Below are 15,764 nucleotides of genomic sequence, written 5' to 3'. Positions count from 1 at the left end.
AAATAAAGTGGCTTTTGAAAAAACAAGCTGGGGAGGCAATCCATGCATTTCTGGACCTCCGTGCACTTCTGTGAACTATTCTTGTATTTGTAATTGGCGTGGTCACTCCAAGCATGACTTTTCTTTGTTGTCCAGGCCGAGCCATCTCCTTTGTGACCAAGAACTTCTTTTCCAAAGTCAATGGAAACAGGGGTGGTGCCCCCAATGTGGCTGTGGTGCTAGTGGATGGCTGGCCCACAGACAAAGTGGAGGAAGCTTCCAGACTTGCAAGAGAGTCAGGAATCAATATCTTCTTCATCACCATTGAAGGTGCTGTTGAAAATGAGAAGCAGTACGTGGTGGAGCCCAACTTTGCCAACAAGGTATGTGACTCTCCAGAGACCCACTCCAGCATAAAGATACCCTACACTCTGAGAAGTACAATTGCGTCAAGGTCATTCTCTTATTCCTCATAATGCATGTGAAGCTCCCTTCTAACCAGCTGAGCCTCCAATGAGGAACTGGTAAGACTGGAATTTGGAATTACACAGTCAAAACAAACCCCACACCTGACCCAAGGCCAAAGCCTGGGAGCAGAGAGGAGGAGGAATTCCCCAAGGTTCCATGTGGAGGCTCCCACTTTCTCCTGCAGTGGCCTCAGGGGTCATCGATCAGGCTGCCCAATGAGCCTTCACACACACACAGAGCACATTCACACATACACACACTGTCTCTCACACACACATAAACACATACACTCACATAAACACATCCTACAAAATTGATAAGTCTGATAAACATAAGAAAAAAGGGGTTACAACCAGCTCAGTAAGAACATTTTTCAGATGCCACACTTGGGTTCAGTAGAGACTCCTTGCAGATTAGAGGCAGAACCAATGGGGATCTGTGCCATGCAGCTTTTGAATGTTTTATATAATGGGAATCCAACATAAACCTTCCTCCAAAGCAAAGGCTCCAGCTTTAGAAAGCAAGTGAGCCTTGAGCAGGTTTCTCTGATGCCCTTCCAGCCTCGCTTCTATGCATTCAGAGTCAAAAGGGCTCGACCTCCTCCACCACCTCAGACTGCCGACCACTTAGGGCTCCTTGCAATCCTCTTCTCCTTGACTTCTGGGATGCCATGGAACTCTTCTTTCCTTCCTTCAATCCCTGTTTTTTCCCCATCTTGTCCCCTAAATGCAAACTCCCTCAGGACTTGATCTTCTCTCATGAGGCTTTGTCTCCCCAGAATCCCTCCCAGTGCCACAGCTTCAGCCTTCATCTCTTGAGCTCTGCAGCCATCTCTTTCTCACTGACTTTTCTCACCTGATGTCCTGTCAGCACCTTAACTCCTACATGCAACAAGCCAAGTTCATCTTTCCCAACCAAATTGTTTCCTCCACTGGACTTTACATGAATGGTCTCACACCCATCCCAGAGTGTGATTCCCTGAATTCCTTGTCAGCTCCCACATCGCATCTCTAATCTTTCCATTCTTTCTCATGCCCAGTGCTGCCTCCCCAGTTCAGGCTGGTACTCTATACGTGGTTTGTCTCTACATTGATCCATTTTCTGTTACTATAACAAAATATCTGAGGCTTGGTTATATAGAAAGGAAAGAGGTTCATTTGTCTTACAGTCTTGGAGGTCCCAGCGCATCTGCTCAGCTCTGATGAGGGCCTGGTAGAGAATGGCATCACAGGGCAGGAGCTGCTCTTCTAACATCCATAGCTGCAGGACTAACTCACTCTGTGAGACCAGCATTAGTACCTTCCAAGGGCAGTGCCCCAAAGACCAGATCAGCTTACACTAAGCCCTACTTAAAGCTTCCACCACCTCTTAGCACTGCCATACTGAGGACCAAGGCTCCAACAAAAGAACACTGGGAGACAAGCTACATCTAAACCAACAGCCTACTTTCTAAGTCCCCCCTCCACACACTTTAGTTGAGATTTCACAATGGAGTCCAATAAAGAGTCCCTCTATCCTATGGAGTCCTTGTTCCAAATGCTTCACTATTCCCCACTGCTCTTTAGGCACTCTAGATTGTGGTCCCAACCCTCCTTCCCAGCCCTTCTGCTATGGCTCACACACAGGCCCCGTGTGCCAGCCAACTGGTCTCTTATCCACGTCCAACACCGTAGCTGTCTTCTCCATGACTTTTCTCAGACTGCCTGGTGGGAATCCCTTGCTATCTATCCATTGGCCTCAGTACTCAGCACCCACACTACTCAGTCCATGGAAAGTTCTGAGAACAGCATTTAGGTTTCTACAAATCAACAAAAAATATTTCTTAGGAAAATTTTAAGCCTGATCTGTTTTTAAAATCATGTTTTAATTACAAATTCATCAGTAGTCATAAGGTCTCTCTGTGACCCCTGAGGGGCAAGGGCTAGAAAGAAATGCCACAGCTTGGGGACACTAGCCCCATCACTTCCAGGGGAAAACCAACCAGTTTTCCCAATGTTCATTTGCTACTGCTTTGAGCTTTTTCTGGAACAAACTTGGGGATAAATAAATATTCATGTATCTGGAGGCAGGGTTATCTGGAGGACATAGCATGGGCTTTGAAGCATGGTTGGGGGACAGACTTGTGTTTCAGTGTCAGGGACTCTGGGCGTCCATTCACAGCTGGTCCCGTTTATGCCTTCATGGCAGGGGGTTATAATTCCACCTTGTAAGGTTAGGGAGGAGACTGATGAGGGACTCTGAGAGCACCCAGTATGACCCTTTGAGGCATGTGGCCACTCAGCTTCCATGCGAGAAGCTGAGTGGGGAGACATCAACACAGGACAGAACCAGTGAGTTTTGTCTCCCTGTGACTGTGCTAGGGAGCAGTTTTCCACTAAAGCAGAGCCCCATCTGACCGAGGAGGAGTAAGCAGACAGAGCACTTGAGGTGTCTTTGCCTCAGTGAGGGCCTGGCTGAGTGAACTGGAGTGAAGAAAGTACAGAAAACAAGAGTCTATATGCTTCACCTGCTCTGGGGATCAAGGGTGACGGTGACAGATGGGAGGATTTGATCGTGACCTGACAAGTGTCCCTCCTCTTTGTCAGGCTGTGTGCAGAACAAATGGCTTCTACTCATTCAACGTGCAGAGCTGGTTTGGCCTCCACAAGACGGTGCAGCCCCTGGTGAAGCGGGTCTGCGACACTGACCGGCTGGCCTGCAGCAAGACGTGCTTCAACTCAGCCGACCTTGGCTTCGTCATTGATGGCTCCAGCAGCGTGGGGACAGGCAATTTCCGCACAGTTCTTCAGTTTGTGGCCAACCTCAGCAAAGAGTTTGAGATTTCAGAGACAGACACACGCATCGGGGCTGTGCAGTACACCTACGAGCAGCGGCTGGAATTTGGGTTTGACAAATACAACACCAAGCCTGACATCCTCAATGCCATCAAGAGGGTGGGCTACTGGAGTGGCGGCACCAGCACGGGGGCTGCCATCAACTATGCCCTGGAACAGCTCTTCAAGAAGTCCAAGCCCAACAAGAGGAAGCTGATGATCCTCATCACCGATGGGCGGTCCTACGACGATGTCCGGATACCAGCTATGGCTGCCCATCACAAGGGTAAGACAGCCTTGCCCATCGGCCTGGGGTTGGGGCCCCTCTCCGGGGCTCAGAGGGGCCAGTGGAATGAAGAAGGTGCTTTTTATGAATTGGTTTTGTCTACACCTTCATAAACACCATTGGGAAAAAAATTGGGGGAGTATTTACAGTAAACATGCAGGCCTCTCTCAGCAGTGAGGAGAGAACAAGGAGGAGGCAGCCAGTTTTGAATGTTTTGAATGTCTTCAAAACCCCAAGGTCTGGGGTGGGTGTGTGACCTGATTCATGTCCCAGCTCTACTTCTGACTCCAGCTTCCTGCTAATGTGCACCCTGCAAGGCAGCAGATGATGGCTCAAGTTTCTGGGAACCTGCTACCCATGCAGGAGGTGCAGATGGAGTTCCTCAATCTTGGCTTCCACTTGGAAGCTCCCAGGAGTGTGAACAAGCAATGGGACCTCTCTCTTTAATGAATACATACCTCAAGGCCTGTGGATGGCTGGGAATATTAACCCTTCTTTCCTTAATATATTTATACTTGAGGCTTTCCCTAAGAAGGTGTGATACATTAAAAGGACATTTGATTCTTTAGCTATCCCTATTTAAAACACCAAATCTTCATTTCTATTAAAGATGCTGAATTGGGTAGGCATCTAGACCACCGAATTTTGTTAGTCCTTTTAAAGAAAATTAACATTTCAAAGAAAACTTCTGCTTTTGTAAGCAATTGTTAACCAGCTATGGAGGGGAATTGGGGAGATTTCAAAGAAATTTTGATTCAAAATATGTAAAATTATACTTCCTTATAAAAGTTTCTAAGAGGGCAACAGAAGAATTTAAAAATAGGAACATGGAGCAAATATTTTTGTGAACTTTTGGAAAATCAGTCACAGTTATTATTGCGGAACCCATATATAATCACACAGTGATTTAAAAGTGCCACAAATTGTCATGAAAATATAAACAACCTGGAGAAAGTCCCAGGTGACAAGAATAACACTCATAATATTAATGAAAGTAAACCGAGTGGTCAGTGAGTCCGATGGACATGCGCTGCCCTACAGAACTCAGTGCCATGCTTGGCTGTTTTTTCCTTCTGTGCCTACATTTAACTTGGGTTATTTTGAAGGGTTTTCTGTATTCTTGAAAGCTGCTTAAAACTTTCCTAAAACAGGCCGGTGCCGCGGCTCACTAGGCTAATCCTCCTCCTTGCGGCGCCAGCACACTGGGTTCTAGTCCCGGTCGGGGCACCGGATTCTGTCCCGGTTGCCCCTCTTCCAGGCCAGCTCTCTGCTGTGGCCCGGGAAGGCAGTGGAGGATGGCCCAAGTGCTTGGGCCCTGCACCCCATGGGAGACCAGGAAAAGCACCTGGTTCCTGCCTTCGGATCAGCGCAGTGCGCCAGCTGCAGCGCACCGGCCATGGCGGCCATTGGAGGGTGAACCAGCAGCAAAGGAAGACCTTTCTCTCTGTCTCTCTCTCTCACTGTCCACTCTGCCTGTCAAAAAAAAAAAAAAAAAAGAAAGAAAGAAAGAAAGAAAGAAAGAAAGAAAGAAAGAAAGAAAGAAAGAAAGAAAGAAAGAAAGAAAGAAAGAAAGAAAGAAAGAAAGAAAGAAAGAAAAACCTTTCCTAAAACAAACCTTCATGAATCAACAGAGTTGGTTTCGGGAAACCAAAGTAGCTAGACACTGGGTTTAGGCAAAGTCTTCCCAGTTGGTGAATTTCCCTCGGCAGAGCCCACCAGGCATCCCCATAATGCTGGGATGGTTGGCACCTGCAGTTACAAGGCCCCTTAGGCTCACATCAGAAGATGATGACATAGGCTCAGAAACAACCTCCTCAAAGTCCCAGGGAGGGTGAGTAGAATTGGATGGGCTCTTCTGCTTTCTCCAAACACCCGATCCTGCTCAGTCCAGCCCCACCATCACATGCTTTTCTAGATGTCCCTCCTGTGAGTCTTCCGTAGAGGGTCTCCTTGGCCTACTCCTCGGGAGAAGTAAAGGCTGATGGCAGTGCCCTGGGAGGGCTCAGGGTATCCTACTCTGGGGAAAATCACATGGAGGCAGATTCCCATTCAGCATAGGATTCAACTGGAGAAGTCCTGAGCAATGTGTGTCTGGGAGTATCCAAGTGCAGGCTGGGTGACCTGTCAGAATTGCCAGAAGCAAATTCTCTGCACCAAGGGTGGACTGAAGGATCTGGAAAATGAAGTTTCTAATATTGTTATGTGGTTTTTCACTGGGAGGCAGTCTGTCCATCTTTAAGCAGAAAAAAGCCCTCATTGGCCTCAGCCCAGCTCTGCAGCAAAGCTGTCCTGGCTGCCGCTTGGCAGAATTTTAAAGCTCACTGCTGCTTCCTCCCAATTGAGACAATATTTAGAGATAAGAAACTGCAGAGGTGAGAAAAGCAACTGGCAGTGCATGTGCAGCTTAATGGACCACAGTTGAGAAGCTTAGGCCAGAGCTATGAGAGGTGTGGGTGGTTCACCCATCAGCAGCAGGACAGGGCATCTAGAAGCCACTGGAGAGAGAAGGGCCACTGTAGGGGCCGGGGGGGAGGCAGGTCAGTGGAAGGCCACACCCAGCCCCTGCCCTCCATTTCAATGCCATCTTGCTCACCCACCTGAGCCAGCTTTGAGGTGGTATGGGAATAGTCTTCCCGTCTGCCCACTAAGTATCGGTGCTTCATCCCTGAGGTCTGTCGTCTCCTGTCTGGGGCATCTCAACCCAGCACCTGCAATCTCACTACACCCTTTCTGTTTGCATCTAGACATGCTCAAGTCCCTCCTCTGCTGAAAACTGGGAACTTCTCTTTGGCCACCTGTTCTGCATGTTCTGCCCTTCACAGACACATGCAGCACTGGCTACATGGACTACTCACATCACTTCTTTTCCATTCTGAACTCAGTGGCAATTCATTTAGATTCTTTGGCATCTCCTGCCCTGAAATTGTTCTCATCGAGCTGTAAAAATCTTGGTTTTGTTTTTTCTAAACCTAAGGAGCACTTTTTTATTTTCATATTATATGACTTCCTAGCAACATTCAACACTATTGGTTAGCTGTTTGTGGGGAGCAACTCGGACTAGACTAAGTTACTAGAATTAAGATTTATTCTATGTATCTGCTCTCCCACAATATGGCGCTGGGAGAGGAGTAAACAACTTCTACACAGGTGCCTCCAATTCGACCAATAACCTGCAGGAGCTGATCCTGCTCCTGATTGGAGGAGAGCAGCGTACTCGGCATGTGGGTAGCAGAGTTGGGATTGGTGGAAGAGGACTATAAAGGAGGAGAGAGACAACATGCACCAGGAACATCTAAGGGGAACATCTATCTGAAGGAACACCTGAGCAGCCCCCGAGAGAGCGGGCTGGCGGTGTGCCGCTCCCCCGTGGAAGTGGGGAAAGTGGCAGGGGGGCCCGCCCCTCCATGGAGGTGGAGGGACGGCAGCCAACCCGGGAAGAACCAGCAGCAAACCTGGGAAGGGCCGAGAAGACAAAAGAACAGCGCAGGGTCCTGTGTCGTTCCTCCGCGAAGAGGGGGAGCGACAGCTGTTCCTGATTTTTTTTTTTTTAATATTTACTTATTTGAAAGGCAGAGTTACATAGAGGCAGATGGAGAGAGAGAGAGAGAGAAAGAGGGAGGGAGTTTTTCAAGATGGTAGAATGGTAAGGGAGCTCACTGCTCTAATCTAGGGAAAGATAGTTAAAAAGAAAATGGAGAGTACAATTTCAGGGAAGAGTTATGGAGAAAATGGCAGAAGATACTCCATACAAATTAGAGGGACACTGGACCTACATGGAGGGTGTGAACATGCACAGCTTGGACCCCAGCAACTGAGAGCCTCAGCACCATCTTTGGAGAGTGAGGGGAAATCAGACTACAGCAGCCCAAGTCATTGGTGATAAAGCTGCGGGAAGAGCCTGTGCAAGTCTGGCTTGGAGCCCTATGGGGAACAGAGTACCAGCAAACCTAAAGGGAATAAAAGGGGGGGGGCACATTTCTTTCTCCCCGACCACCAGCACCCATGCTCTGTAACTAGTCAAGAGCGGGCAGACGCTATTTTGAACATACGTAACAGCTGCGCCAGCTCGTGTCCATGCACCCAGCAACCAGCCAAGGGGAGATACCTGAGTCTGGCTGTGAAATTGACAGTAAAGTAGAAAGAAAATATTCTAAAATGTGCATGAGAAAAACACCAGATTACTTTCAGAGGATCTCTAATTAGACTCACTGTGGACTTGTCATCAGAAACCCTACAAGCTAAGAGAGAATGGTGAGATATATTCCAAGTCTTAAGAGAAAAAAATTGTCAATCCAGAATACTATATGCTGCAAAGCTCTCATTTATGAATGAAGGTGAAATAAAGATTTTCCATGGAAAAACAGAAATTGAAGGATCTGTCACCACTCATCCAGATTTACAAAAGATGCTCAAGGATATGCTATACACAGAAACACAGAAATATGGTCATCACTATAAGAAAAGGCGAAGGCAGAAAATCTCCCAGTAAAAGTACAAAGAAAACCCAAAGTAAATAATAGGAATATTTATGGAAAAATGACAAGGCCAAGTCTTAACTATTAACAGATATCTTGAATGTAAATGGCCCCAACTCTCCAGTTAAAAGGTACAGACTGGCTGAATGGATTAAAAAACAAGACCCATCTATTTGCTGCCTGTAAGAAATATATCTGACCAAGAAGAAATATACAGACTGAAAGTGAAAGGATGGCAAAAGATATTCCATACTAATAGGAACCAAAAAAGAGCTGGGGTAGCCATCCTAATATCAAACAAAACAGACTTTAACATAAAAAGTGTTAAAAGAGACAAAGAAAAGAACTATGCAATGATTAAGGGATCAATTCAACAGGAAGGTGTGACTATAATAAATGTATATGCATTTCATTACAGGGCACCTGGCTATTTAAAATAAATGTTAATGGATCTAAAGGGAGACATAGACTCTAATACAGTAATAATGGAGGACTTTAATACTCCACTTTCAGCAATGGACAGATCAACCAGACAGAAAATCAGGAAAGAAACAACAGAGTTAACTGACACTATGTACCAAATGGATCTAACGGATACCAACAGAACTTTTCATCCTACAGTTACAGAATACACATCCCTCTCCCCAGTGTATAGAACTTTCTCTAGGGTAGACTACATGTTAGGTCATAAAGCAAGTCTCAGAAAATTAAAAAAAAAACATACCATGCATCTTCTCTGATCACAATGAAATGAAGTTGGAAATCAACAACCCAAGAATCTCTAGAACATACGTAAACACATGGAGACTGAACAACATGGTCCTGAATAAACAGTGGGTCACTGAAGAAATCAAAAAAGAGAAATCAAAAAATTTCTGGAAGTGAATGAAGGTAACAATACGACTATCAAAACTATGGGATACAGCAAAAGCAGTGTTAAGAGGAAAGTTTATATAGCAATTGGTGCCAACAGCAAGAAATTAGAAAGGCACCAAATACATGAGCTATCAATTCCTCTCAAGGACCTAGAAAAACAATAGCAAACCAAACCCAAAACTAGTAGGAGAAAAGAAATAATTAAAATTAGAGAATAAATCAACAAAATTGAAACAAAAAATATAAAAGAGATCAGTGAAATAGACAGCTGGTTTTTTGAAAAAAAAAAAAAAAATAGATAAATCATTGGCCCAACTAATCAAAAAAAAAAGATGGAGAAAATCCAAGTCAATAATATTAGTGATAAAAAGGAAATATTAACAATAGACACCACAGAAATAAAAAGAATCATCAGAAATTACTAAGAGCTATATGCCAAAAAACTGAGAAACCTAGGAGAAATGGACAGATTCCTAGACACATGCAACCTACCAATATTGAGCAATGAAGACGCAGAAAACCTAAACAGACCCATAACCAAGACAGAAATTGAATCAGTAATAAAGACCCTCCCAGCAAAGAAAAACCCAGGACTGAAGGTTTCACGGCTGAATTCTACCAGACATTTAAAGAAGAACTTACTCTAATTCTTCTCAAGCTATTCAAAACAACTCCTTCTATGAATCCAGCATCATCCTGATTCCTCAATCCAAAAAAAAAGATACAATAGAGAAAGAGAACTACAAACCAATTTCACATAAATACAAAAATCCTCCATAACATACTAGCGAATTGAATCCAACAACACATCAGAAAGCTCATTCACACAGACCAAGTGGGAATTATCCCAGGTATGCAGGGATGATTCAACATTCACAAAGCATCCATGTGACACATCACATTAACAAACTGAAGAACAAAAACCATATGATTATCTCAATAGATGCAAGAGAAAGCATTTGATAAAATACAACACCCTTTCATGATGAAAACTTTAAGCAAATTGGGTATGAAAAGAGCATTCCTCAACACAATCAAGGCAATTTATAACAAACCCATGGCCAGTGTCCTGTTGAATGGGGAAAAGTTGGAAGCACTCCCACTGAGATCTAGAACCAGACAAGGATGCCCACTCTCACCATTGCTATTCAACATAGTTCAGGAAGTTTTAGCCAGAGCAATTAGAAAAGAAAAAAGAAATCCAAGGGATATAAATTGGGAAGGAGTCAAACTATCCCTATTTTCAGATGACATGATTCTATATTTAGGGGATCCAAAAGACTCCACTAAGAGACTATTGGAACCCATAGAAGAGTTTGGTAAAGTGGTAGGATATAAAATCAACACACAAAAATCAATAGCCTTTGTATACACAGGCAATGCCACAGCTGATGAAGAACTTCTAAGATCAATCCATTCACAATAGCTATGAAGAAAAAAAAAATCAAATACCTTGGAATAAATTTAACCAAGGAGGTCAAAGACCTCTACAATGAGAATTACAAAACATTAAAGAAGGAAATAGAGGAAGACACAAAATGGAAAAATTTCCATTTTCAAGTATTTGAAGAATCAATATCATCAAAATGTCCATACTACCAAAAGTTATTTTCAGATTCAATGCAATACCAATCAAAGTACCAAAGACATTCTTCTCATATCAAGAAAAAATAATACTGAAATTCATATGGAAACACAAGAGACCCCAATAGCTAAAACAATCTTATACAACAAAAACAAAGCCAGAGGAGTCACAATATCAGATTTAAAGATATACTACAGGGCAATTATAATCAAAACAGACTGATACTGGCACAAAAACAGATGGATAGATCAATGGAACAGAATAGAAATGCAGGAAATCAACCCATGCATCTACAACCAACTTATCTCTGACAAAGGAGCTAAAATCTCTCTCTGAAGAAGGACAGTCTCTTCAACAAATGGTGCTGGGAAAACTGGATCTTCACATACAGAAGTATGAAGCAAGACTCCTATCTTACACCTTGCACAAAGAATCCACTCAAAATGGATTAAATACCTAAATCTATAACCTGATACCATCAAATTATTAGAGAACATTGAGGAAACCCTGTAAGACATTGGCATAGGCAAAGAATTCTTGGAAAAGACCCCAGAGACACAGGCAATCAAAGCTAAAATTGACAAATGGGATTACATCAAATTGAGAAGCTTCTGCACTGCAAAAGAAATGCTCAGCAAAGTGAAGAGGCAACCGCCAGAATGGAGAAATTATTTGCAAAGTATGCAACTGAAAAAGGAATAACAAGAATATATAAAGAGATCAAGAAACTCCACAACATGGCCAGTGCTGTGGCTCACTTAGCTAATCCTCTGCCTGCGGCGCTGGTACCCTGGGTTCTAGTCCCTGTTGGGGCGCCAGGTACTAGTCCTGGTTGCTCCTCTTCCAGTCCAGCTCTCTGCTGTGGCCCGGGAGGGCAGTGGAGGATGGCCTGGGTGCTTGGGTCCCTGTACCCACATGGGAGACCGGGAGGAAGTACCTGGCTCCTGGCTTCAGATTGGCACAGCGCTGGCCGTGGTGACCACTGGGGGAGTGAACCAACGGAAGGAAGACCTTTCTCTCTGTCTCTCTCTCACTGTCTATAACTCTCTCTCTCTCACTGTCTAACTCTGCCTGGCCAAAAAAAAAAAAAAAAAAAAAAAAAAAAAAAAAAAAAAAGAAAGAAACTCCACAACAACAAAACAAATAACACAATTAGGAAATGGGCAAAGGACTTAAACAGGCATTTTTCAAAAGAGGAAATCCAAATGGCCAACAGACACATGAAAAAGTGCTCAGGATCGCTAGCTGTCAGGGAAATGCAAATGAAAACCACAATAAGATTTCACTTCACCCAAATTAGTATGCCTTTCATACAGAAATAGACAAATGCTGGCGAGGATGTGAGGGAAAAGGTACCATAATACACTGTTGGTGGGAATGTAAACTAGTACAGGCACAGGGGAAGACAGTATGGAGATAACTCAGAAATCTGAGTAGACCTACCATATGACCCAGCCATCCCACTCCTGGGAATTTACCCAAGGGAAATGAAATCAGTATATGAAAGAGTTATCTGTAACCTCATGTTTATTCCAACTCAATTCACAACAACTAAGATATGGAATCAATCTTGTCAACTGAAGGCTGGATAAAGAAATTATGGGATATGCACATCATGGAATTCTACACAGTGGTAATAAAAAAATGAAATCTTGTCTTTTGCAAGAAAATGGATGAAACTGGAAAACATCATACTTAGTGAAATAAGCTAGTCCCAAAAGGACAAATACCATACATTCTCTTTGATCTGATACAACTAATAGAGCACCTAGAAAGTAATCTATAGAAGTATAATTGACACTTTGAAACGCAATGATTTTGAACAGCCCTTGTCTCGACTGTTGAGGAAGTTTTTTTCACACTATTTGTTGAACTTCTTACATAGTATAGAGTTAATTGTATTTGTTATAAAGTTAATTGAAAATAGATCTTAGTAAAAAAAATAAGAATGGGAATAGGAGTGGAAGGAGGAAGAGGGGGTAGCAGTGTGGGTGGGAGGGCAAGTACAGTGGGAAGAATTATTATGTTCCTAAAGCTGTATTTATGAAATGCATGAAGTTTTTATTCCTTAAATAAAAGATTTCTGTGAGAGGGAAAGGGGGAGAGGGAGAGGGGAAGAGGGAGAGGGAGAGGGACACTGACTTGTGCTGGTTTACTCCCCAAATGGCCACAACTTCCAGAGCTGGGCGAATCTGAAGCCAGGAGTCAGGAGCCAGGAGCTTCCTCTGTGTTTCCCACACGGGTGCAGGAGTCCAAGCACTTGGGCCATCTTCTATTGCTTTCCCAGGCCATAGCAGAAAGCTGGACTGGAAATGGAGCAGCCAGGATTCGAACAGGCACCCATATGGGACGTGGGCACTGCAGGCGGCAGCTTTACTCACTATGCCACAGAGTCGGCCCCTCTTCCTGATCTTAAAACTCTTTCTCCTTGGGGTTGATGCAGCAGATGCTGGGGTTCTCTCTGAGACTTGAGCCAGGGTTCCTGCACTGGGAAGGAGATTGGATTCCATGGCTTGCAAAGTCACCCTCAAACCTAAAGTTATCATTGGACTTTGATCTTTTGATGCATTTAAGACTCTCTCAGATTGTTTGGCTCTGAACACAAGTAGAACAGACATACGTTATGTGGTGGTATGATCTGCAGGACACCAAAAGTTTCACTTATTCCAAAATATCTCCTCTTGTGCTCCTCCTGTGCCTGAAACTCTTGCCATTTTTTCCTCCATTTTACCTGCATTTTTTTCTCCCCTTAAATTCCTGAGACAGCAACTACCTTAATTTTGATATTATTGGCACAAATGCTCTAAAGTATTTATTTATTGAATGAAGAAATGACTATATTTAGTCTTTTTAAATTTTTTTAAAAAATTTTAATTTTATTTACTTACTTGAGAGGTAGAGCTACAGAAAGAAGGTGAGACAGAGAGGTCTTCCCTCCGCTGGTTGACTCCCCAAATGGTTGCAACAGCAAGAGCCAGGCCAATCCAAAACCAGGAGTCAGGAGCTTCTTCTTGATCTCCCTTGTGGGTATAGGGACCCAAGCACTTGGGCCATCTTCTGCTGCTTTCCCAGGCCATTAGCAGGGAGCTGGATAAGAAGTGGAGCAGCCACGATATGAACCAGTGCCCATATGGGATGCTGGTGCCCCAAGTGGCGGCTTTACCCACTTTGCCACAGCATCAGCCCCTATAGTTAGTCTTAATTCTAGAAACCTAGAGGACTGGGGTGGGGAGAGATTATTTTGTTGTGCTTGACTTTTTCTGATTTTCGATTTGGTGTGCCAGCATAGTAACAGGGAGGCAAGAATTCATTAGCAGTACCTCTTCTTGGGGATATTTGCTTCATCCAATCTTTGTCCTCACAGGAGTGATCACCTATGCAATTGGTGTGGCATGGGCGGCACAGGATGAGCTGGAAGTCATTGCCACTTATCCTGCCAAGGACCACTCCTTCTTTGTGGATGAGTTTGACAACCTCTACAAATTCGTCCCCAGGATCATCCAGAACATTTGTACAGAGTTCAACTCACAGCCTCGGAACTGAATTCAGAACAGGCAAAGCACCAGCAACTGCTGCTTGACCGACTGACTCTTGGGACAGCCCCCATGGCTTTGGGGGCACACACAGGGCGGTGAGGCTTGGATAGGCCCTGGGGGAACAGATGCATTGTTACTATTCTTTGCCATCATGGTTTTTCATGCTTCCAAACTTGGAGTTACAAAGATGATCATCAATTTGTAGAATAAGCCAATATAGTGCAACATTTTAAGGGTATTGGGGATTGCATATTTTGACAGTTGTTTTCAAAATACATGTACAGAATAGAGCAGAATAGAGCACAGCACCTATGACAGGCTTAAATAGAGACTTTGTGAGTTTTTTTATTTTTCATTAGAAGTCTGTAAATCTCAACACATTTTATTTTTGCCATGACAATGTAGGAGTTGCTTAATTAAATGTTGACAAGGATTCCATGCAATCTTTCTGCCTGTGTCATGTGTCACGTTCACAAGGTTTGTGCCAGGGCCACCCTCTGCTCTGACCCATGGTGACAACATTCCCATAGGGATGCAGGGGAACTGTGGCTATGGCATGGCTTCTCCTGATTGGCCTCTCTCCCACTATGATTTCAGTCACTGAATTCCTGCAACACACTGCTTTAGCAGCAGTTGGACCCCAAGGAGTGAGTTAATCTTGCTTAAAAATGATGTGTTAGGGCTGCTCATTAGAATCACTTGGGAGACTAAAATGCTGGTCCCCAGGCCCTGTCCCAGTGTCCCTGAAATCTGAGTCAATGACATTGGGGCCTGGACACTGGAATGAGAGCAAGTAACTAGCAAGTTGGCAGAAGACAGCAGTGACTGGCTTGGAGGCTGAATATACTCTGAGGCTAGACCTTCAAGGGAGATGAAGATTTTGAAGGCAGAAGGAAGGGGATACTTTGGAAGAGGCAAAGGAGCAACAAGCAGACCTGTCCCCATTCCAGGCCTCAAATACATGGGGCAAGAGACAAACAGGTTTCAGTTAGGTGGGGCATGAAGGAGAAGGGGCTGGGGCTTCTGAGAGTTTGCAGATGATAAAGGAGCTCTCAAGTCCCAGAGGGAAGAGAGGAGTGCAAATGGAGTTGGGTGGAAGCAGGGTTTGCACAGAGCAGTGTAGAAATCAAGGTCTTGGGATGATGGATGACTTGAAAAGTCTTGGATGTAACCACTGCTTTGTGCAGCCTAAACTGCATCCAATACTGATGAGGTAGAACTAAAATCCTAACAGCAGAAACAAAACCTTACAAACTACGTCAGACCCTAAAATTATGAAGAGGAAACCAGGCCAGAAGATACCTGTGCAGATAGGGGACAGAAGAGAATTCAGTTCTGTCTTCCCATCTGTTGGCTCATTTGACCATTTCTTGTTGAGCTGGGAGTCCCTTTCTTTCTCCCAACTCCAACCAGTTCTGTCCTCTGGGTTCTACAGACTCTGGAGCCAATATCCTAAAGCAACTCTATTTTCCTTTCTGTGGTCTCAACAGAAAAATGTCCTCCATGCCTATTCTTCCTCAAAGTCAACCAACACAAACTGACAAGGGGCACTGAGCTAACTTCTCCAGAGCATATGATGTCTACATTCCATTTGACCTAAATCCCTGCTTCTCAGGAGTGAAGGCCCATGAGTAGACGTTTCTTTGCTAAGGCTTCAAGTTTTGCAACAAAACTCTGCTAAAAATGTCAGGCCAGATTTGCAGGTTTCAGATATTTATAATTTTTCTGGGTTCTTTAAATCCCTTC

At 44.1% G+C, this 15,764-nt stretch overlaps 1 protein-coding gene across 4 annotated transcripts in view; it reads left to right on the top strand.

Annotated features, from left to right (window-relative positions):
- The window catches only part of VIT (vitrin), a 119,252-nt gene extending 104,791 nt beyond the window's left edge, over positions 1–14,461 (top strand). For all 4 annotated transcript variants that reach the window (XM_008254544.4, XM_008254546.4, XM_008254543.4 and 1 more), the window contains 3 exons: positions 136–362; positions 3,033–3,546; positions 13,847–14,461. In XM_008254544.4, the coding sequence (XP_008252766.2) occupies positions 136–362; positions 3,033–3,546; positions 13,847–14,025 (920 nt within the window). In that variant the 3' untranslated portion in view covers positions 14,026–14,461. The remainder of the gene's footprint in view (positions 1–135; positions 363–3,032; positions 3,547–13,846) is intronic.
- Positions 14,462–15,764: the final 1,303 nt, after the last annotated feature.

This window comes from Oryctolagus cuniculus, chromosome 2 (genome assembly GCF_964237555.1).
Source record: "Oryctolagus cuniculus chromosome 2, mOryCun1.1, whole genome shotgun sequence".
In the NCBI taxonomy this organism is placed as follows: domain Eukaryota; kingdom Metazoa; phylum Chordata; class Mammalia; order Lagomorpha; family Leporidae; genus Oryctolagus; species Oryctolagus cuniculus.
This window is presented reverse-complemented; position numbering and strand designations above follow the sequence as displayed.